General features: G+C 46.7%; 1 protein-coding gene across 2 annotated transcripts in view; it reads left to right on the plus strand.

Moving 5' to 3' along the window:
• Window positions 1–2,697: 2,697 nt before the first annotated feature.
• LOC141051719 (class I histocompatibility antigen, F10 alpha chain-like) overlaps window positions 2,698–22,176 on the plus strand; it is a 199,916-nt gene continuing 180,437 nt past the window's right edge. The window contains exon 1 of one of the 2 annotated variants that reach the window (XM_073548708.1): window positions 2,698–2,855. In XM_073548708.1, coding sequence (XP_073404809.1) covers window positions 2,798–2,855 — 58 coding nt within the window. In that variant the 5' untranslated portion in view covers window positions 2,698–2,797. Of the gene's footprint in view, window positions 2,856–19,011; window positions 19,174–22,176 lie in introns of those variants that run through there. The other variant, XM_073548707.1, reaches the window with a different exon arrangement.

A 22,176-nucleotide genomic window follows, 5' to 3' on the forward strand; every position in this document is an offset into this window, starting at 1 on the left:
TTATAGTCGGCCCGCTCCCGCTCTTTCCAGAAGGGTCTCTGTCCCAGCCTGTAACTGCTTCCCCCGGGAACACACCCCCTGTGAACCTAAGTGACTGCCCCTTTAGTTCCGGCCCGGTTACACAGTGGGGGCTCTCGCCTACAGCCGAGCTTCAGATAGTATGTACTGTGCTGGCTGAGCTGCAGGCAGTGTGTACTGTGCTGGCCGAGCTGCTTGCAATGTGTACTGTGCTGGCCCATCTGCAGGCAGTGTGTACTGTGCTGGACAAGCTGCAGGCAGTATGTACTGTGCTGGCTCAGCTGCAGGCAATATGTTCTCCTGACTTCTTTGTCTTTACTTCCTACAATACATCTAATATATAAAGCTCAAGTGTGTGTATGTATGTGTGTATGTCCGGGATTGGCATCCGCACCATCGCAGCTACAGCCACAAAATTTGGCACAGTCACACGTCTGGACCCCGAGAGTGTCCTAGGCTATGTTGTGAGGCGAAATTTTAACCCTGCGCATTCCAATTCACCAAACAATTTTGCCCCTATCTACATAATGGGGAAAAAGTGTGTGTGTATCAAGCCCCGCCCCTCATTATGATGTCATAATGGTTGCCATGGCGACGCTGATGTCATCACAGGTTGCACGCCCCACCGCTCATTATGATGTCATAATGGTTGACTATGGGATGGAGGATGTGTGATGGGTATATGGGCACTGGACTATGGGATGGAGGATATGTATGATGGGTATATGGGCACTCGACTATGGGATGGCGAATATGTTTGATGGGTATATGGGCACTGGACTATGGGATGGAGGATATGTATGACGGGTATATGGGCACGGGACTATGGGATGACGGATATGTATGATGGGTATATGAGCACGGGACTATGAGATGAAGGATATGTGATGGGTATATGGGCACTCGACTATGGGATGCGAATATGTATGATGGGTATATGGGCATGGGACTATGGGATCGAGGATGTGTGATGGGTATATGGGCACTCGACTATGGGATGGAGGATATGTATGATGGGTATATGGGCACAGGCCTATGGGATCGTGGACATGTATGATGAGTATATGGGCACGGGACTATGGGATGGAGGATAATTATAATTTGCTATAACTAACCACAATTAGTTACTATGCCCGTGCAGCGCCGGCTCTTCAGCTAGTTACATATATATATATATATATATATATATATATATATAGCTGAGTGTATATGTGTGTGTTGTGTATGTATCCAATGAGAGGAAAGAATAGCATAGCACTCACCGATCCAGGTGAAAAAGTCTGCTTTATTTAACAATCCACATTAAAACTTCATGGCCGGGAGGCTGGAGGGAGGAGTGAGCAATGTCAGAAGTTTTAATGTGGATTGTTAAATAAAGCTGACTTTTTCACCTGGATCGGTGAGTGCTATGCTATTCTTTCCTCTCATTGGATTCATACATTGTGTTTTCTGCACCAGCACCCGAGATCTCGAGGTTCAGCCTCTACGAGCAGTATGGACATGTGTTGTGAGCTCATCTGTTCATTCACCTTTGGTGTCAGAGGATCTCCCTCTTCTGGTGAAGGAAGGTAGTGAGGCTGATTTGGATGAAAGAAACCAACCACCTGATCAGGTGGATTGTGATTGGATATCAGGAACTTCAGACTGGATATAAGGCAGCCGACGCCCTTCTGAGTGGCTGGTGATTTCTCTGCTGGATTCTTGGAGACCAGTCTGATTCCTGCTTCCCAAAGATAAGTTTTTGCTCTGCTATTGAACTTAGTGGTTTTGGTTTTGTTTACCTTGTTTTTGAGTTCAGCCATCCCTGGCTGGGGGTGTGCTAGATTCTTATTCCTTGATCAGTGTTCTCTTTTGCTCTGCTTTCAGAATATTCTGAGTGCTGATATAGGGTTTGAAGTCTAGTGACTTCAGGGTCCTTTTTGCTTATCAGTTGTGTTGGTAATATTTTTAGCAGGGTTTTCTCAGATTGCAGACAGCAGCTTTTCTGTCCTGTCCTTTTTAGTTAGCTTGGGCCCCATCGTTTGCTCAACCTATCTTTCTATCTGTGTTAGTGTTTTCATCTTGTTTCTGAGTACAAATTTATGAAAACTTTTGACACTCTCATTGCTCGAATGAATGTGTCTCATGGATTTGTCTTTTTACATCAATTAAGGAATTTGCACTTCAGACCTTCTGGGGTCATTACACAACACAGAACTAGACCCAATCAGAGGGCAATAAAATCTTCACACTGCTGAACTGTTCCAATATTTATGCTTATCCCTCTCCCATAATGACAATTCTGCTTCACATCACTTGTCTTATCTATTGCATTTTTTCTGTGCTGTGTTGTGTATAAATATGTGACTTCAGATTTTGTATTAGTCTAGCCTGATGAAGAGACCTGAGTAGTCTGGAAAGCTTGCAATGTGTTACCATCTTTTCAGTTAGCCATTAAAAGGTATCAACCACTGAGGACTCTCAAATATTAATATTCCTCTACCTGCTAGCTAACACGGTACAAAGATATACATCTTTCCTGTATTCATTCTTTCTATAGATTCTCCAGCTCTCACTTTCACTTTCTCCGGCGTCTAACCTCTCCAGCCTCCCTCTGCCCGGTAACTGCAGATCATCTAGAGATTAATTTTCCTATTGGAGGAAGCTGCACCTCCCGTCCAATCAGAGCTGAGCTCCGCTCACCAGGGCACAGTGCCTGTGATACTGTGACAGTCGTGTTTCGGGTCTCAGGTGAAACTTACGTCTTGTTCTCGGGGTCCCGTCATATATCAGAGGCAGGATGAGGAAGATGTACCCCCTTATTGTGCTGCTCCTCTATGTGTCTGCAGTGTGTTCTGGTGAGTATGGAGGCGACCAGTGATTGTACCTTATATTACATGTTATTACGCCTTATGTCCTATGTTGTGTTCTCCATGTAGTTTTTGTATGATTGTATTGTTGTCTGTTACGATTCAATCTCCCACTCATAACATGTGACTCGGAGGGGACTATATAGGGGGCTCCGCTTCTCCCACTCACCTGTCGTCATAGGCTGATAATGGCTCCGCGCTCCCCGCGGCCGGTCACACCACACTTATTTGTTAGTCCAGCAAAAAGCCTGCCGGGGGTAACACACTAGTAACATGTATGGAGCGCCCGCCAGGGCCGTGGGGATACTCTGTAGCGGGCCAGTTGGTTCTTATGGGAATGTCACGGCAGCAGTAACCTGGTCCGTGGTCCTGGGCGTCCAATAAAATGAATGTTAAAAAAGGAAATTAAAGTTTATAAAAGATGATTTGTGAGTGACCGTGACACCGCCTGTGGTATTCGGCAAGGGATAGCCGACGCTGCTTAAAGAGACCGCTGGGGCTGATGGTGATGCAGCAGAGTTGGTACAGCTCTCCACAGGTAGAGCTAAGTCCCAGGGCAGTATAGGTGTAAAAGATGATGATGATGGTTGTAGTGCAAGGCAGGTGACTCAGTTAAATAATTGGAGGACACAGTGGAGGGCAGTCTTCCAACTTTTACTCACAGTTCTTTCAGTTACATTCCCCAGCCGGGGTGCTGTGTCCTCCAGGTCAGGGGTCCATCCTTTCTCAGGTAATTTGGGGTAAACTGTACCAGAACCCCCTTCTGATGCTCCTTTCATGGCCGTCTCACTACGCTGGCTCCCGCCTTTCCTGCAATGCACCTTCACACACTGTGTCCCGAGCCAGCAGCCTCTGATCTTGTCAGACGACATTCTCTGAGTCCTCTGGATCTTATCCGGCTGCTTTTTCAGCGAATGTGTATGGAGCTGGCTGTAGCACATGCAGATACTGCAGCCTCCGGTTACCTAGCTGAGTCCTTAGTTTCTCCAATAGTTTGGTGGCCGGTCCCTCACTGCGACCTGGTCCCTCCACCAGACTATGGTCGGCGTAGATACGGCCCCACGGGTGTTTTCCTCACTACCTGTGCCCTTAGGACCCCTTCTTCCTTCCGCTGAAGCCTTCTCTCACACGCCTATATCCTGTCTCTTACTTCTCTTTAGTCTGGGGATGAGCTCCTTGCTCTTTCAGTCCCCTCCGTAGCCGTAGACTCCCTCTGGTCTCCAGACCACAGCTCACCACCCTCTCTGGCTCTTCTCCTTCTCTGCTTTCTCCACCCACACCCTCTACCCAGCTCCCCCTGGCCTAGAGAGACCTGGTGTTGGATGCAAGTGTGTGGCTTCTGGATAATGTCCCCTCCTTACCCGAGAGCGGAATACCACACCTCTGGATGAGGTGCAGTACCTATGTGGCGACTGAACCCTCAGTCACGTTCGCTACCCAGCTTTCCCAAGCACCTGACAGGTACACAGCCAGCACTCTGGCATACACAGGGTAACACAACCAGGCGATGCTTTCCCTTTTCTAGGTTGTGGGTACGTAAGGTGCAGTGCGGACAAAATACAAAGGGAAAACAGCACAAAACCAAAGGGATAAATACAGAAACCTCTTACTGATTGGATCAGAGAGAGATTCTGCGCAGGAGAAAAGCCGACATTTGTATAGCTCTATAATCAATACTCTTCGAGTTAAAAACGAGAGTCGGGGGGTATGCAGATATCCCCCCGCTGTCACCAGTCTGTGACAGAGCTTACACAGACATTGCTCTCTGGCACCCCCCTTACCCTTAGGTCAGTCAGGGAACTGCACCTAGTATAAGTAGTCGCCGGAGAGGCTGCCCTGTTACATACTGGTTATCGGGGCGCTCCTAATTGAGGGCGCTATATCACCTGTCCCAGGCTGGGAATATATATATATATATATATATATATATAAACCTCCGGTCCATCACTGCCAGTATCCCCCAATAACACCAGTACGGTATGCTGCCACCAGTTCCTCGTTAGATATAAGCCTGGTCCATTCACAAGCTTAGATCTGGTCAGAAACCAACCCCAGGTAGCGTATAAGTACTAGCCGGACTCACGAACATGGGAAATCGGATTCGAGGTAAAAGAGCAGCCCAAAATTAATTGATATTTTAATTGCCGAAAGGCAAACTAGATAATATAAATATATACAGAGTAATTTACAGATATTACAGACAGAAGTACCTATAAAAGTAGGGTACAGGTATGAGATTACAGTTAGCTGTATGTGTCCGTTTACCAGTCCTTGTACCATGTGGATCCAGGGAAGTTCACAGGTACTTTCTCAGTTTCTGGTCCATCTCCACGCATGGCACACCATTGCAGACCAATAACCCTGGCTAAATGTGTGTAGCTAGTTTTTAACCCCTAGTTTCCCCCTCCCATATTTTCCACCGCCGCTTTGGGCTGAACTGAAATCCCCTGCCCTGACCTCCTAGGTGAAACAATTCCCAATATCGAGGATGGGTCATAATTGTCTAGTGAGAGGTCCAAACGGGACGAGTAACGTCTCAACGGGCTTAACCGATATGGAGAATCCAAACTTGGGTCGGAAGGGGTTTTGGAGAGCCAGTCTCAATAGCTCAGTATCTGGGACAGCTAGAGAATGATGAGACACAGGTGTGTGTGGACTCCCAGGATTCTGGTGGTATATTGGACTTGACCCTGAGATTCACAGTACCGAATCTCTGTGCCTGTGCCTCTCCATCTAGGGCCTCCTAGTTAGCTGGCAGCCTGCACAAAAAAAGGAGGAGGTCCCAACTTTTTTCCTCCTTGCATTAATTAACATGGGGCCTCTAATTCTCTTGCTATATGGCAAGTTCCTGTTCTTTTGAAAATTTGTGTGTTTATCTCATGAGTGGGGGCCACAGTTCAGGGAGCAGAGGGAGAGCTCTGGATAACATATTGGGCCTAAAATTAATAAATCACAATGGTGTCTCCCTCATCCCTTATACTTTGCTCTTCCTGGGTCTGAAACTGGAGGTCTCTGGATGAGATATTTTAAAGGGTCCCAATCAGACCCCCTCACCCCTTGTCCTGGTCAGGTGAGAACTTATAATATTACAACGAAAGACGGGTTACTGAACACAATTTTAAGATATGTCATATTTTACCATAGGACCCTCCTAGTGGAATAATATGACCGCCATGTTTGTGAGGATATTTTTACTATGTGAGACACAGCATATGTATGTAATATGTATCCTTAATTTGGGTTGATTTTACATTTCTGTGGTTTCCTAAGGCCAACAATTCTGGCACTTGAAACCTCAGGAGCATTTATGTTCCCCGATCACAGAAATATTCGGCTGTGTGCCCACGTTGCTTTTTTTAAGTGTTTCCGCAGTGTTTGTGCCGGCTCAGACGCTGCAGAAACGCATAAAAGAAGCTTCACATTAAATTGCATGCGTTTTTGGCTTTTTGTGCCAATGCATGCGTTTTTAAACGCTCAGGAATCGCTTAGTGGCTAATGTTCCAATGTTCCCAGAAAACGCGCGGAAAAAAAGCGGAAAAAACGCGGGTCTTTTGTGCAAGAAACGCTCGGAAATAAAATGCGCGTTTTCTGGGAAGGGGATCAGTTTCCTGAGCGTTTAAAAACGCTAACGTGGGCACATAGCCTAAAGGGAATATGTCACCCTTTTTTTGGCCTTTCAGCTGCCGGCATAGACGTCGGGGGCTTATCTACAGCATTCTGTAATGCTGTAGATAAGCCTCCGATGTAACCGGAAAGAGAAGAAAAACACGCTATATTATACTCACGGAGGTGGGCAGTCCGGTCCGATGGGTGTCGCCGTCCGGTCCGGCGCCTCCCTTCTTCATGCGATGACGTCCTCTTCTCCCGTCCTGTATTGGCTCCAGCGCACTGCTCTGCCCTGTTGAGGGCAGAGCAGAGTCCTGCAGTGCGCAGGCGTCGGGAGAGGTCTGGCGCCTGCGCACTGCAGAATTCTGCTCTGCCCTCAACAGGGCAGAGCAATGCGCCTGCACCAGAGCCATTTCAGGACGGGAGAAGAGGACGACATCGCATGAAGAAGGGAGGCGCCGGACCGGACCGCAACACCCATCGGACCGGACCGCCCACCTTGGTGAGTATAATATAACGTGTTTTTCTTCTCTTTCAGGTTACATCGGAGGCTTATCTACAGCATTACAGAATTCTGTAGATAAGCCCCCGATGTCTATGCCGGCAGCTAATAGGGGAAAAAGAGGGTGACAGATTCCCTTTAAGGCCTCGTTCACACGTTCAGTATTCGTTCAGTATTTTACATCAGTATTTGTAAGTCAGAACCAGGAGTGGAACAATCAGAGGAAAGGTATAATAGAAACTCGTCACCACTTCTGGATTTATCACCTGCTCCTAATTTTGGGTACAAATACTGGTGTAAAATACTGACCGAATACTGAATGCGTGAACATGGTCTTAGGGTCCGATTCATCATTGCCACTGTGCCCTTTTTTTTGTCTAGCTTTGTACCTTTATTAACCCCAACTCATTATTCTGTTTGAGCCTTTTCTGATCTCTGTTTTTATGCTCTCTCCAGTTTCTTTTTGCCTTTGTGGGCAGAGTTTAGCAATTCCAGGTGTTTTCCTCTGATTTTTTTTATTTGCGACTATTTAAAAAAAGTTACTAAATCTGGTTGAACTCCACTCCAGTCTCCCCCCTGGTGTATTTTTAGTTCGCAAAAAATTTGGCTCATTTTTTGCGATAAGTGCAATTTTTGCCAACAAAATTCACAAAAACTGTTCACGTTAGAAAAAACACCATTTTTGCCTTTGTGCCAAACTCATGAATCGCGTGCGCCTTTTTTAAGAATTTGGCTCCAAAAATGGCAACTAATAACACAAGACAAAAAAAGGAGCTCAACTCAGAAAAAACCCTGGCCGGCCTTATTCTCCTCATCAATAACATAGTGTATAAAACGCAGGAATCCATGAGAGAAGCTGCTCGTCTCGTGTGCGTCGTAGTGAGGGGGAAAGGTCACTATTTCTGGGGTCTCCGCTCCGGCGATCACTAGAGATCGGTGCGATCACCGTGTGACGGTATAAGGTATAACCCCGCTGTATGGAGTAATGGAGGAAATACTGGGGGGATTTACTGATAGTAACGAGCCTGAAAAATGGAGAAATATGTGTTTGATGTAAAAAAAAAAAAAAAAAAGGGGGCGAGGGCGAGAGGAAACATGGATTGTGCTAAGTTATATATCCAGGGCTTCGGTTTCTATACATTTCAACGCTCCGCTCTGCGAGTGTTTCGCTTGTTTCTGGGGTCAATTCACCATCAGTTCTGATAACGGCCGGACAGTATCGCACTCCTCAGGCCCATGAGCTGAGATATAGATATTCACCTGTACATTAGAGATCATAAAATAAGTCACAATTAACAATTTACTGAGATAAAATAAAGGAAAATATTAAACAAATATCTGTGACCACACGAGAACTGATCTGGTGTTAAAAAAATGGCAAAAAAATTGACTCCGGGTAATTACTTTATTCTGGATTTTTAGTTACACTATAAATGTATATAAATCGCTCATCCTGTGATCCGGGGGCCACCTGCGGCCTCTCTACCATTCTGTGCGGCCCCCGATCACACGGTCACAGACGTGTCAGTCGGTGTAGGGCAACTGCTCATTATTTATCTCCCGAGATGCAGGAAAAAGGAGAATCTGGAGCAGATGAGTGAGACTAATGGTGAATGTTGTGGCCGGAGTTGGAGCCGCAGGATACGGGCAGAATTGGGGTCTCCTCACCCATGTGGCCCCTTATAGAGGAGATGAGGTAGAGATGGCCGTACATTACTGGGGCTATCCTCACTGTGATTTATGGACTCAATAGATGCTCAGCTGCTTCATCATGGATTTTCCACCTCTAGGGATGTTATTTCTTTTTTTAACCTAAATGCCTGTATTTGGGGCTAATACTCAGTTTTGCACTTGTGTTTCATCAATCATTTTGCAGCATTTCCCTTCTGTAGCCTCTTGTGTTGCACTGTCTATTGATGGCTACACAATGAGTTACCTGAGGATCCATCAGTGAGCTCACTATGACTTCTGATTCAAGAGTTTATTACTCTTATCTGTGGGGTTTTTTTCTGAGCTTTTCTCAGCTGATTTATGGCCGAAGCCAAACAGTGTAAAATGTTATGGATACCCAATTGCAAAAGTGAATTTTTTATAGCCCAAAATACATGCATTTAAGTAAAAAAAAAAAACAGTTCACAAAAGTGGACAATCCCTGATGAAGAAGGCTGCAGCCATGGTGTCTATTGCTTGTGAAGCGGAAATGAAGGACGAGGTGACGCCCCGCTCCCAGGAGAGGTGATAGGTGGAAGAACGAAATGTGGACGTGGCCACTATTAGATATTTGTATCACTCGGCCATAAACATCTCCGGTGATAATTCCCCTTTAAGTTTTATGTCGCCCTTTGAATGGGTTTGATCCCATAATGTCGCCCTCGGACCAAACACGTTTGTGCACCCCTGAGTTAGATGCTGATATAAATGTACTGAAACATGAAAACTTACATAAAGTACAACTCACCTCGTGAAGAGCAAACCCTCATCCTGCTAACCCGAGCATAAGAAGAAAAAAGTCAGGACCGCCGTAATGCGAATAAAAAAGATGAGTCCTGATCTTCGAGGCTGTAGTCCCGGTCCTCGAGTGGTTAATACAAAGGACCTGAACGTTTCTTGTTTGTTATAAAAATGCCAGGGCCGCGGCCGGAATGTAATAATCACTGCGGCAGAAATTACCAGTTGATCTGCAAGAAGAGATTTCACATGCTGCGCTGCAATGGAGCAACGCAGCACAAAGCGGAAAACAGCAGCAGAATCAGGGGTGCAGGTAGTTTTGCAAGATATTTAGCTGAATTTTTGAGCAATTGACAGTGCAATCTCGATGGTAAACATGTCCGGTGTACACACAGCATGTGCCCTATATACTGGAGAGATACCGCGTCACCTGCTCAGCTCTTTCTGTAACTCCCATAGACCTCACTGGAGAAAGCAGCCGTCTGAATCGGTGATCAGAGGTCACAGGCCCCAACTCCTGAAGGTCAATGTGTCCCAAGATGGACCCTCCATACTAGGAAACTGTAACACTTTCCCCTCTCACTAGTTCTGATCTCCCCCATTATAACAGTAGTAAATCAGAATCCCATGGTCACTTCTCTCTGGGCAGCAGGGGGCAGTATAACACTGTACTCTGTTGTGTGTCTGCAGTCTCCTGTATATCATCTCCTGTCTCCTCTCCGTCCAGCAGGGGGCAGCAGTATAACCCTGTACTCTGTTGTGTGACTGCTGTCTCCTCTCTGCCCAGCAGGGGTCACTGTAACCCTGTGCTCTGTTGTGTGACTGCAGTCTCCTGTATCTCAGCTCCTGTCTCCTCTCCGCCCAGCAGGGGGCAGTATAACCCTGTACTCTGGTGTGACTGCCATCTCCTGTATATCAGCTCCTGTCTCCTCTCCGCCCAGCAGGGGGTAGTGTAACCCTGTGCTCTGTTGTGTGACTGCTGTCTCCTCTCCGCCCAGCAGGGGGCAGTATAACTCTATACTCTGGTGTGACTGCGTCTCCTGTATATCAGCTCCTGTCTCCTTCGCCCAGCAGGGGGCAGTATAACACTGTACTTTGTTGTGTGACTGCTGTCTCCTGTATATCAGCTCCTGTCTCCTCTCCGCCCAGCAGGGGGCAGTATAACCCTGTGCTCTGTTGTGTGACTGCTGTCTCCTCTCCGCCTAGCAGGGGGCAGTATAACCCTGTACTCTGGTGTGTGACTGCTGTCTCCTCTCCACCCAGCAGGGGGCAGTATAACCCTGTACTCTGGTGTGTGACTGCTGTCTCCTGTATATCAGCTCCTATCTCCTCTCTCCGCCCAGCAGGGGGCAGTATAACCCTGTAGAATCATAGAATGGTAGAGTTGGAAGGGACCTCCTGGGCCATCTGGTCCAACCCCCTGCTCAAAGAAGGATTTGCTAAATCATCCCAGACAGATGTCTGTCCAGCCTCTGTTTGAAGACTTCCATTGAAGGAGAACTCACCACTTCTCGTGGCAGCTTGTTCCACTCATTGATCACTCTAACTGTCAAAAAGTTTTTTCTAATATCTAATCTGTGTCTCCTCCCATTCAGTTTCATCCCATTGCTTCTAGTCTTTCCTTGTGCAAATGAGAATAAAGATAATCCTTCTACAATGTGACAGCCCTTGAGATGTACTCTGCTGTGTGACTGCTGTCTCCTGTATATTGGGTCGCCCTCCCAGGGCCGTGGGGTACTCGGTACCGGGCCGGTATTAGTGGGATGTGTCACAGCAGCAGTGACCCAGACCGTGGCCCTGGGCACCCGAGTAATAGGAAGATGTGAATGGTGGAATGTAGTTAGATGAATAGTTCGTGACGCCACCTGTGGTGTTCGGCAAGTGAGATGTTAAGCCGACGCTGCGTGCAGATCCACTGGGACTGATGGTATGGTGCAGCAAAGATGTAAAAGCTCCCCACAGGTGAAGCTGTAGTCCCAGGGCAGTGTAGATGGGGTTGGCACGGGGATGTAGCAGTGCCGGAAGGGTAGGAAGCAGACAAAGACACAGCAGGGTGCAATTTCTGTACCTTTACTTGATAAATGCAGTCCAGGGTCCTGATTACAGATGGTACCGGAGCAGGCTAGCCTGGAAGCAGCTCAGGGATTCTCTCTCAGCAGATGGGCTGTGCAGTCTCCTTCCTAGCGCTTATTTGGGTGAAGTACTCCTAGTACTGAGTTACACTTGAGTTCCTCCTACTTCTCTTATTGTCTCTTAGAACTACCTCGTATGGCAGACAGCTGTAGCCGCTATTCCTCTCTTGGCTCACTCCGTGCTGTTGTGCCTCCGAGTCTTAGATGGGGGTAGGGCATTTACAGCCTCCTACTCCTCTGGTTTCTGTTGCAGGACCGTTAGTATCCGTACAACCATGGAGACCAGGCTCCAGTTCATGCGCTCTCACTGTGAAGGAGCTCTCTTTTCCTCAGCTCAATCTCCAGTTTCTCTCCACACGTCGACCTCCTCACACTAACTGACCACTCCTTCTTCTTGGCCCTCAGAGAGCACTCCTCCCTCCAAATCCAGTTCAGAGTCCCCCCTGCTGGCCTGGAATGGAACTGTGTTGCATGCATCGGTTAACTGCGAGAGAGACCCTTCACTGCTTCCAAGCATGACATTACCCTCCCTGGAGGAAGGCAATGCCATTGTGGCGACCATACCCCTGGGGGTGCCACATATAACAGCTCCTGCCAAATTCAAAGAAGCTTTATTGGCAGGACTAAATACACATTAGTTTTGCCAAAGCAAGTGCACAAAAGGGAATATGGATAGGGACTGTAGGGATGTTGGGTAGGGGCTGTAGGAAAGGTGGATGGGGGCAGATCCAGGATGAGGCTATAGAAGTCCATGGAATAGGGAAGGTGGATGGGGGGGCATGGGGCAGATCCAGGGTGGGGGCCATAGAAGTCCATGGCATATCATAGTTCTCTTTCTCGCAGTCTATGACATTCGCTCACATATTGCGCTGCTATCTCCACTGCTCTCTCTTCTTCCCCCAGCAGGATATGTTTTCTCTTCCTCCTTCATAGTGATGAAATCCGGGAAGAGATGTGAGTGTCCCTCACTGCTGAGTATTTGGGGCAGTGTAGCAGGAAGTGGGTCTCATCCTCCAGGGCCTCCTGGTCACAGTGTTGGCACAGTCTTTGCACAGTCTTTTCTCCCTGGGCTTGTAGCTCTGCCTGTGTCGGCCAGATTCGATGGCCAGACTGTGGGCACTGAGTCTATACCGGCTCAGGATCTTGCGGTCTTTGGGGTCCGGGAGTTTCTCCAGGTGTGGGGCCAGTCTGTAGTCTCTCTGTAGACTCCGGTACATGGTCAGTTTCTGTGAGCTGAAGATGTCGTTCTTCCAGTCACTTACATACCTCTCCTGGCTTTCGTCTACAATCTTCCTGATTCCGGCTTTTGTCAGGTTGTTGTGATTGGTGTTCTGGTCAGGTTGGGTTTGGGTGAGCTGTTCCGAGGGTCCTGGTTTTTCTGTTTCACCTACATGTGTCAGGGCTTTATGGTGATGGGAGCTTGGATTGCTCCTATGTAGGTGAGCCCGGAATGACAGTGCCCTCTTTAGAACCGTTAGGTGTAGACGGGAATCTGCCCAGCTCGGCCCGGCAAGCACTGTTGGAGGTGCTCCGATGGACTTGGAGAAGGTGCTTGCAGAATTCCAGGTAGAATATTTCTGTTGGGCTGGAATCCCACCTTGACCAGTCTGGGTAGGTGTGAGGACCCCAGACTTCGCTGCCATACAGGTGGATTGGGGGCGATGATTTTTAACCAGACCCTCACTGGTGGCTTCAGATAGTAGAGTTTCCTTCGGATGGCATAGAAGGTTCTGCATGCCTTGTATTTCAGGGTCTCTATGGCTTGTTTGAAGCTCTCTGACCGGTGAATCTCTAGGCCCAGGTAGGTATACTTGTCTGTTCCTGTAAGGGAGCAGTTGTTGAGGACAAATGAAGGGTGCTGTTCTGATTTTCTCTTTCTCTTCTGGAACACCATGATGTTTGTGCTGTCCCATCTTATCATTGTATGCTTATATAATTGTGTTATGTTACCTTTCTTTGTATTCAGTTTTTCATTTGGTCTGCTGCCACCTGCTGTCCTTTTTCTGTATAGCAGACTGCAGCTGATTAATTCTAGTACATGCCTCCCACTTCCAGGTCAGGTGACTCTGCTTCTCTTCCTGCCGGTGGCCATTATGCCACTAGGCATGAAGGACACTGCTCTCTCCTGGTTCTCTTCCTATCTCTCAGACCATCAGCAGATTTGGCTTTCAGTACCATCTTTATGCTGATGACACACAACTATACACGTCATTCCCCGACCTTACCCCCTCTGTACTACAGAACGCCAGTGACTGTCCGCAGTCTCCAATATCATGTCCACTCTCTATCTGAAACTCAACCTCTCCAAAACTGACCTTCTTCTGCTCCCGCCGTCTACTAACCTCCCTAAATCTGACATTTCCCTCTCCGTGAGTGGCACCACAATAACACCCCGGCAGCAGGCGCGCTGTCTGGGTGTTTTGTTTGACACCAATCTCTCCACATCCCATATACAATCTCTTGCCCGCTCTTGCCGCTTACACCTAAAGAACATCTCTAGAATCCGCCCTTTTCTCACCATGGAAATGACAAAAACCCTCACTGTAGCATTGATCCACTCCTGGCTGGATTACTGCAGCGCTCTATTAATTGGCCTCCCCGTCACTCGACTATCCCCTCTCCAGTCCATACTTAATGCAGCAGCCAGGGTTGTCCATCTGGCTAATCGGTACTCGGACATGTCCGCTCTTTGTCAGTCATTACACTGGCTGCCCATTCATTATAGGATCCAATTCAAAGTACTTGTTCTCACCCACAAAGCTCTCCACGGTGCGGCACCCCCTACATCTCCTCCCTCATTTCTGTCTATCGGCCTAGCCGATCGCTGCGCTCCGCAAACGACTTTCGACTAACCTCTGCACTAATCCGTACCTCCCACTCCCGACTCCAAGACTTCTCCCGTGCTGCTCCTATCCTCTGGAATGCTCTACCCCAAGAAATTAGGACTAACCACAATTTGCACAGTTTTAGGTGCTCCCTCAAAACACATTTGTTCAGAGCGGCTTATCACATTCACTAATCAAAGTCATTCTATGTGTAAGGGTGCGTGTGTAGCCCATTCACTATCTCCATCCATCTTTCACTCCCTCAAGATGGCTGGACCATAATTATAAATACACCACTGTAAATACACACCTGTACTTTGTATCTCCCCCACCTCATTGTAGATTGTAAGCTCTCACGAGCAGGGTTGTCTTATTTCGTCTTATTTTGCTTTAATTATTGTATTGTTAATGTTGTTACTTATGACTTATGTTTTGAAACTGTTAAACTGTAAAGCGCTGTGGAATATGTTGGCGCTATATAAATAAAGATTATTATTATTATTATTATTACTCTTTTCTTTTTCACCCGGGAGAGACACTCTTACCAACCAGGCGGTGGAAAGCACCAGTTTTTTGACCACTTCGTTGCACACACATTGCTGTACCACGTGGGTTACATCTGCATTTCTGGAGAAGTACTGCATTACCAATCATACGCTGTATGTCCAGATCTCCAAATAAACAAGTCTGGACTTCACGATTCTTGTTGTGAATCATCTCTCCGGACGCATGAACAGCAAACCAGCAACAATGGTCCTGTCTGCTCTGCATTGAGGAAATGGAAGGTAGGAATCTCTCCCAGCTCCAATCAACTACACCTCCATTCGCCTCATGTGGGGACAGAACAATGTTGGTTTTCTTTAGGTTGACCGGTAGTGCCCAGGTGGAGCTGATTTTCAGGTTGTCTTGGAGGCCTTTCTCGGTTGGTGACAGAAGCAGCAGGTCATCTGCATACAGCAGGAATTTCACCTGCGCATCGTGGAGGGTGAGACCTGGTGATGTGGAAGATTCCAGAGCGGTAGCCAGCTCGTTGATGTAAATGTTTAACACCGTTGGGCTAAGGCTATGTGCCCACGTAGTTCTTAGGTTGTGCGGATTTTGTTGAAAATCCGCAGGTAAATCCGCAGGACAAAAGTCCTGCGGTTTATCTGCGGATTAGCCTGCGGTTTTTCCCTGCGGTTTATCACCTCAGAATGATAAGGTGTGAAACCGCAGCGGAAACCGCACAAAGAATTGACATGCTGCGGATTGTAACCCGCAGCAAATCCGCGTGGAAAAATCCGCAGCATGTGCACTGCGTTTTTTTTTCCATAGGAAATAAAGGTACTGTACAACGCAGCAAAATCCGCAGTGTGTGCACACACCCTTGTCTGACTCCCCGGCTCTGCTGGAAATAGGCCGTTCTTCTGCCGTTTACACTCACACTGCAGAGGTTCTCGGTGTAGGAGCTTTTTATAACATCGTAGGTCTTTCCTCCTATTCCGCTCTCCAGCAGTTTCAGGAATAAGCCTGGGTGCCACACCGAATCAAAGGCCTTTTTAAAAGTCCACGAAACAGGTGTATATCTTCCCGTTCTTTGTATTGTGGACGTGTCTATCAATGAGGCTGTGCAGGGTATAGATGTGGTCAGTAGTGCGGTGGTTTGGCATGAATCCTGCTTGGCTCTTGCTGAGGACGTTGTGCTCGGTGAGGAAACTGAGGATCCTCTTGTTCAGGATGCTGTTGAACAGTTTTCCCTGGTTACTGCTGACACATATGCCTCTGTAGTTGGCAGAGTCATACCTGTCCCCATTCTTGTGGATGAGTGTGATGAGGCCTTGGTTCCAGGTACGAGGGAAGTAGCCAGCACTTAGCACAATATTGAAAAGTTTAACCATTGCGGCCTGTATTTCTGGTGGGCTGTACTTCAGCATTTCTGGTAGGATTCCATCCAGGCCACCGGCTTTTGTACATCTTATGGAAGAGATTCTCTCTGCTACTTCCTGTAATGTAATAGGTGTATCCACGGGGTTTTGGAAGTTTTTTACTTTTTCCTCCATTGCTTTTAGTTTTGCCATTATGCTTTCCTGTTCTTGGCTTAGTTCTTCCTTTGGAATGTCTTTATAGAGGTCTCTGAAGTACTGGAGGCAGATGTTGCCATTTTGGATATGGATGTTGTTTTTCTTGTCTTTTGTCCCCATGTGGTTCCATAGTTCCCAGAAGGAGTTGTCTTGGAGGGCATCTTGGAGTTGGTTAAGTTTGGTGGAGATGTAACTCTGCTTCTTCCTCCTGAGGATGGTTTTGTATTGCCTTTGTGTGATTTCACAGGCTTCATAGGTTTCTTGTTTGAGGCTGTTCTCAGGGTCTTCCGTACGGCTTTACATTCTCTGTCAAACCATCCGTTGATCTGTTTTTCTTTTGTTCTCTTGTAGTTGACATTTTTAAGGTCGGACAGTCTGGCCATTGCATAGAATATATTGCTGAGGTCTTTTGCAGCTTGACTCACTCCCTTTGGGTTAGGCTGGTACTCGTAGTTGTAGAAGTGGTGGAGCATCCACTGTATTTCAGGTCTGCTGGGAGTATCTTTATACTTTAATGATGACATTTTATGCCATTTATAGGATGGAGGCCGTGTGAAGAGGCCGCTCTGCTGAGGCTTTTGAGTGGATGGTTTCTCTGTAGATTTCAAGTACAGAAGAAGTTGGCTGTGGTCTGACAGGTGCGTTTGTGGGGAGACTATGAAGGCGCTGATATTTGCCAGGTTCATATCTGTAATGGCATAATCTACTACACTTCTCCCTACATGGGAGTTTAGTGTACACCTCCCTAAGGAGTCTCCTTTGGTTTGTCCATTAAGAATATGAAGTCCTAAACTTCTACATATGTTCAGTATGTTCAGGAGCTTTTTACCACTTTTGTTGACTGTACTGTCATAGCTGTTTCACTCTGTGACTACTGAGTCTTGGCCGTCATTCTCTGCTCCAAATATGTAGATGTTCCCATCCGTGGTCAGGAAGTCGTTTTCTCTCCCTGTTCTTGCATTGAGGTCTCCAAAGATGAGAACTTTGCCCAGGCCCTGATAGTGGGCGCCCAGCAGGGGGCAGTATAACCCTGTACTCTGGTGTGTGACTGCTGTCTCCTGTATATCAGCTCCTGTCTCCTCTCATCTCTCATTCCTGTATGTGTCCTGCAGGGAGAGCAGAGACATCTGATAATTCACAATATATCAGATTTATCGTCAGAATGGTAGGAAAGTGGGAAAAAGGCAGAATAATCATTCTCACACCCTTGTCACGTGCGTCTATCAGTCATCTGCGATTTGTAGCCTCATTATATCTCATCCACCTACAAATCAGACAAAACATTGAGATAAAAACAAAATGAGCAAAATACCCTGTGTATATAGTATTTACTGGACGGGCAAAACAGTCAGGTGCGGGTCCTGCTCTCCCCGTCTATTGTGTGGCCTGCGGACACATCGGGGTGCGGTACAAGAGTCGGGGTCCATCCTGATGGGGTGCACCGTGTCGCGGTGGGATGGAGTTTACGCTCTTACTATTACTTACTGCGGGGTATTTGCTTATAGTCTTTATCCTCGGTTTTGTCTGATAATGGCCACAGTGTGAACATTTCTTTGGTTTTGCTTCACCTACAAATCAGGTAGAAAGAAATCTAATAAATGAGCGATATCCCGGTAGCCAAAGAGCTGACGATTTATATAAAGGATCCATCTGAGATTTGGTTGTTGTATCCCCTGCCGATCAGTCACAATGGAGAAGATACAAGGGTTTGATGTGGAGGACATGAGATATTACCTGGCATCTGTCCATATCAATGAGCAGCTGTCCTCCATAGCAGGGGCCAGAGCCTGTGCTGTTCTTCCACTTTTTGTTCGTCCCCGTTGTCCCTTTGGCAATCCAGGTCTCTGAGTGACTGGAAACACTTCTGAGAAAAAAGAATGGATCTACCTGTGGCAAAACATTTTTGTATGCTGGACCACAACACCAGGGATATGAAATTACTGGTATTGAAAGGTAACTTCACATCTCAGAGAGAGAGAAGAGTCTGTGAGTATAAATTTATGACGACCTTTGACACTCTCAGTGCTGGAATGAATGTGTCGCATGGATTTATGTCTTTTTACATCAATTAAGGAATTTGCTCCTAAGACCTTGTGGGGGCATCACAACACATTAGGAGACCCCAATCAGAGGACAATAAAACATCTGGACTCCTTATCTATGAACTGGTCCAATATTTATGTTTCTCCCTCTCCCATATTGATAGTTCTGCTCCACATCACTTGTCTCATCTATTGCATTTTTTCTGTGCTGTATTGTGCATAAATATGTGACTCTTCAGATTTTGTATTAGTCTAGCCTGATGAAGAGACCTGAGTAGCCTGGAAAGCTTGCAATGTGTTACCATCTTTTCAGTTAGCCATTAAAAGGTATCAACCACTGAGGACTCGCAATTCTGAATATTTTTCTATAAATCTTCATTATTTCTAGAGATTCTCCAGCTCTCACTTTCTCTTTCTCCGGCGTCTAACCTCTCCAGCCTCCCTCTGCCCGGTAACTGCCGATTATCTAGAGATTAATTTTCCTATTGGAGGAAGCTGTAACTCCCGTCCAATCAGAGCTGAGCTCCGCCCTCCGGTGCACAGTGCCTGTGATACTGTGACAGTCGTGTTTCGGGTCTCAGGTGAAACTTACGTCTTGTTCTCGGGGTCCCGTCATATATCAGAGGCAGGATGATGAGGAAGATGTACCCCCTTATTGTGCTGCTCCTCTATGTGTCTGCAGTGTGTTCTGGTGAGTATGGCGGGCGACCAGTGATTGTACCTTATATTACATGTTATTACGTCTTATGTCCTATGTTGTGTTCTCCTTGTAGTTTTTGTATGATTGTGTTGTCATCTGTCACGATTCAATCTCCCACTCATAACTTGTGACTCGGAGGTGACTATATAGGGGGCTCCGCTTCTCCCACTCACCTATCACCATAGGCTGATAATGGCTCCGCGCTCCCCGCGGCCGGTCACATCCACACCGCACTTATTGCTGACACCACTCACCGTTTTGTTAGTCCAGCGAAACACCTGCCAAAGGTAACACACTAGTAACACGTACACCACCCAGCTTTCCCAAGCACCTGACAGGTACACAGCCAGCACTCTGACATGCACAGAGTAACACAGCCAGGCGATACTTTCCCTCTTCTAGGTTGTGGGCGCATTCAGAGCAGCAAGGAACAAATCTATTAAATCTTAAAAATGTGCAGTGCTTACAAAATACAAATAGATGAAAGTAAAAGGGAATAAAACAAAACGGATAAAGACACATCTTACTGATTGGATTAGTGAGATTCTGTACAGACCTGCTGAAATTAGGGCAGATCTGTGTCTCCCGGGTCTGATTTTGGGTGTCTCTGGATGACATAGTTTTTAAAGGGTCCCATCCAGACCCCTCACCCCTCCTCTTGGTCAGGTGAGATGAGGATGGCTAATTATTCTAAGCTATGTCATACATTTGTGCTCAAAAGTTTACATACCCCGCTAGAATTTTTGCTTTCTTGGCCTTTTTTCAGAGAATATGAATGACAACACCAAAACTTTTTCTCCACTCATGGTTAGTGTTTGGGTGAAGCCGTTTATTGTCAAACTACTGTGTTTTCTCTTTTTAAATAATGACAGTCCAAAACATCGAAATGACACTGATCAAAAGTTCACATACCCTGGTGATTTTGGCCTGATAACATGTACAGGAGTTGACACAAATGGGTTTCAATGGCTACTAAAGGTAACATCCTCACCTGTGACCTGTTTGCTTGTAATCGGTGTGTGTGCATAAAAGCTGAGGGAGTTTCTGGGATCCTCACACAGGACGGGGAGCGTTCATCATCAGGACGGGGAAATTTTGACTGAAGTCATTTATCATTTTTAAAAAATGAAGATTTATTTTCCCTTTTCTTCTTCGTCACTTGTCCAGTTTCATCCATTATGGCAGATCCAGGAGACACAACTTTTTTTTGACCTGCTTTAAAATACTGATTTCAACTAGATCCGTTTCTTTAACATTGAAGTCTATGGAAAGCGGATCGGTTAGTCAGCCATCAGGTTTTCTAATTTGAAAAGGATCCAACCTACTTCTGAGAATATTCAGGCCTATTTAGATAAACTAAATCTTCCAAGAATCTCTGAAGAACATCTGATTTTTCTTAATGCCCCTTTTACTTTACAGGAGATTCAAAATATCATTAAAACAACCAAATGTAATTCAGTTCCGGGTCCAGATGGCCTATCAAATGAGCATTACCACCATTTCTCATGTAGTTTGGCCCCCTATTTACTCAGGACTTAATTTTTGGCAATCTTCAGAATCTATTGCTAAACTTCTTGCGTCTAGGATTCACAATTTTTCCCTCATTAGTTGCTCCCGACCAAGTTGTTTTTGTGGCCCGGCGGCAGGATAAAGACGGCACAGTGAGGTTGATTGACTTTATTAGAATTGCGGAATTGTCTAGGGGCCCAGTGTACTCCTGTCATTGGATGCTGAGAAGGCCTTTGACAGGGTACACTGGGGTTATCTGGATAAGATCTTGTCCATATTTTGTTTTATGGGCCCTATAAAATCTGCAATTAAAGGAAACCTGTCAGCAAGGTTGTGCATAGTAACCTACGCACAGTGTCAGGTCAGCGTCATTAGCTATATATATAAAAACGAGTGTGTATCGACGATTATGTCATAATGGTTGGTTGCCATGGCGACGATGGGTATATGGGCATGGGACTATGGGATAGTGGATATGTATGATGGGTGTATGGGCACGGGACTATGGGATGGAGGATATGTATGATGGGTATATGCAAACTGGGGGGCTGATCACTGAGGGATCAGTGACTTGTCAGCAGGCTGCATTATGAATATATAATCGAAGCACCACATATACCAACCGCGCCTTAGGGCACGAGCAGCATATCATTAGCACAAAACTGAATATAAAAATTAAGAAACAACCACAAGACCGATTTCATCAACCAAGGTATCAATTATTCAGTATAACGGCGCCGACCTGACACTGTCTGTAGGTTACTGCGCACAATCCTGCTGACAGGTTCCATTCAACAGTCTTGGCCTTGTGTATTAGGTCAAGTAATTGTTCTATTACTAATGGTACCTGGCAGGGAGTCACGCCTGCCATGCCTGTCATGCCGCTTTGCCCCAGTGCCGGGCCCCTGCGGGCGCCCCGGAGGTCTTTCATGTCTGCTATCCTGCATGATCCCTAGAGCAGTGTGCACACTCACCTCGTGACTGTTGTGCTGCAAGATGCCTGCATCTCTGCTCTGGTTCTGCAATCATCTCTGCATGTCTGGAACCCCTGATCATGTGACCTTTCCTATGTTCCAGCACTGCTCTGGTTCTGCAATCATCTCTGCATGTCTGGAACCCCTGATCATGTGACCTTTCCTATGATCCAGCACTGTCTGGTTCTGCAATCATCTCGGTATGTCTGGAACCCCTGATCATGTGACCGTTCCCATGATCCAGACCAGTCTGATCCAGCAATGCTCTCTATGATCCTGTAGGATCTGAACCGGAAGTTCTCTCCTGGTCCTGACCCAGAAGTGGAGGTGCTAATGCCCTATATCAGACCGCCCCTCCCTATGGTCAGGGCCTGATCATTGTGTTGTTTCCCTGCATGGCTGCTTGGTCGCTCCCTCTATTCTGTGCCCCTGCACTTTGCCCTGTCGTGCGTCTCTGCACACGCTCTGTGCTTGTATTCTGCCTCTTGTCTTGTGCCATGTCTTGTGTTTG

This window comes from Dendrobates tinctorius, unplaced genomic scaffold (assembly GCF_039654945.1).
Source record: "Dendrobates tinctorius isolate UK_male_01 unplaced genomic scaffold, ASM3965494v1 ptg000158l, whole genome shotgun sequence".
Classification (NCBI taxonomy): Eukaryota; Metazoa; Chordata; class Amphibia; order Anura; family Dendrobatidae; genus Dendrobates; species Dendrobates tinctorius.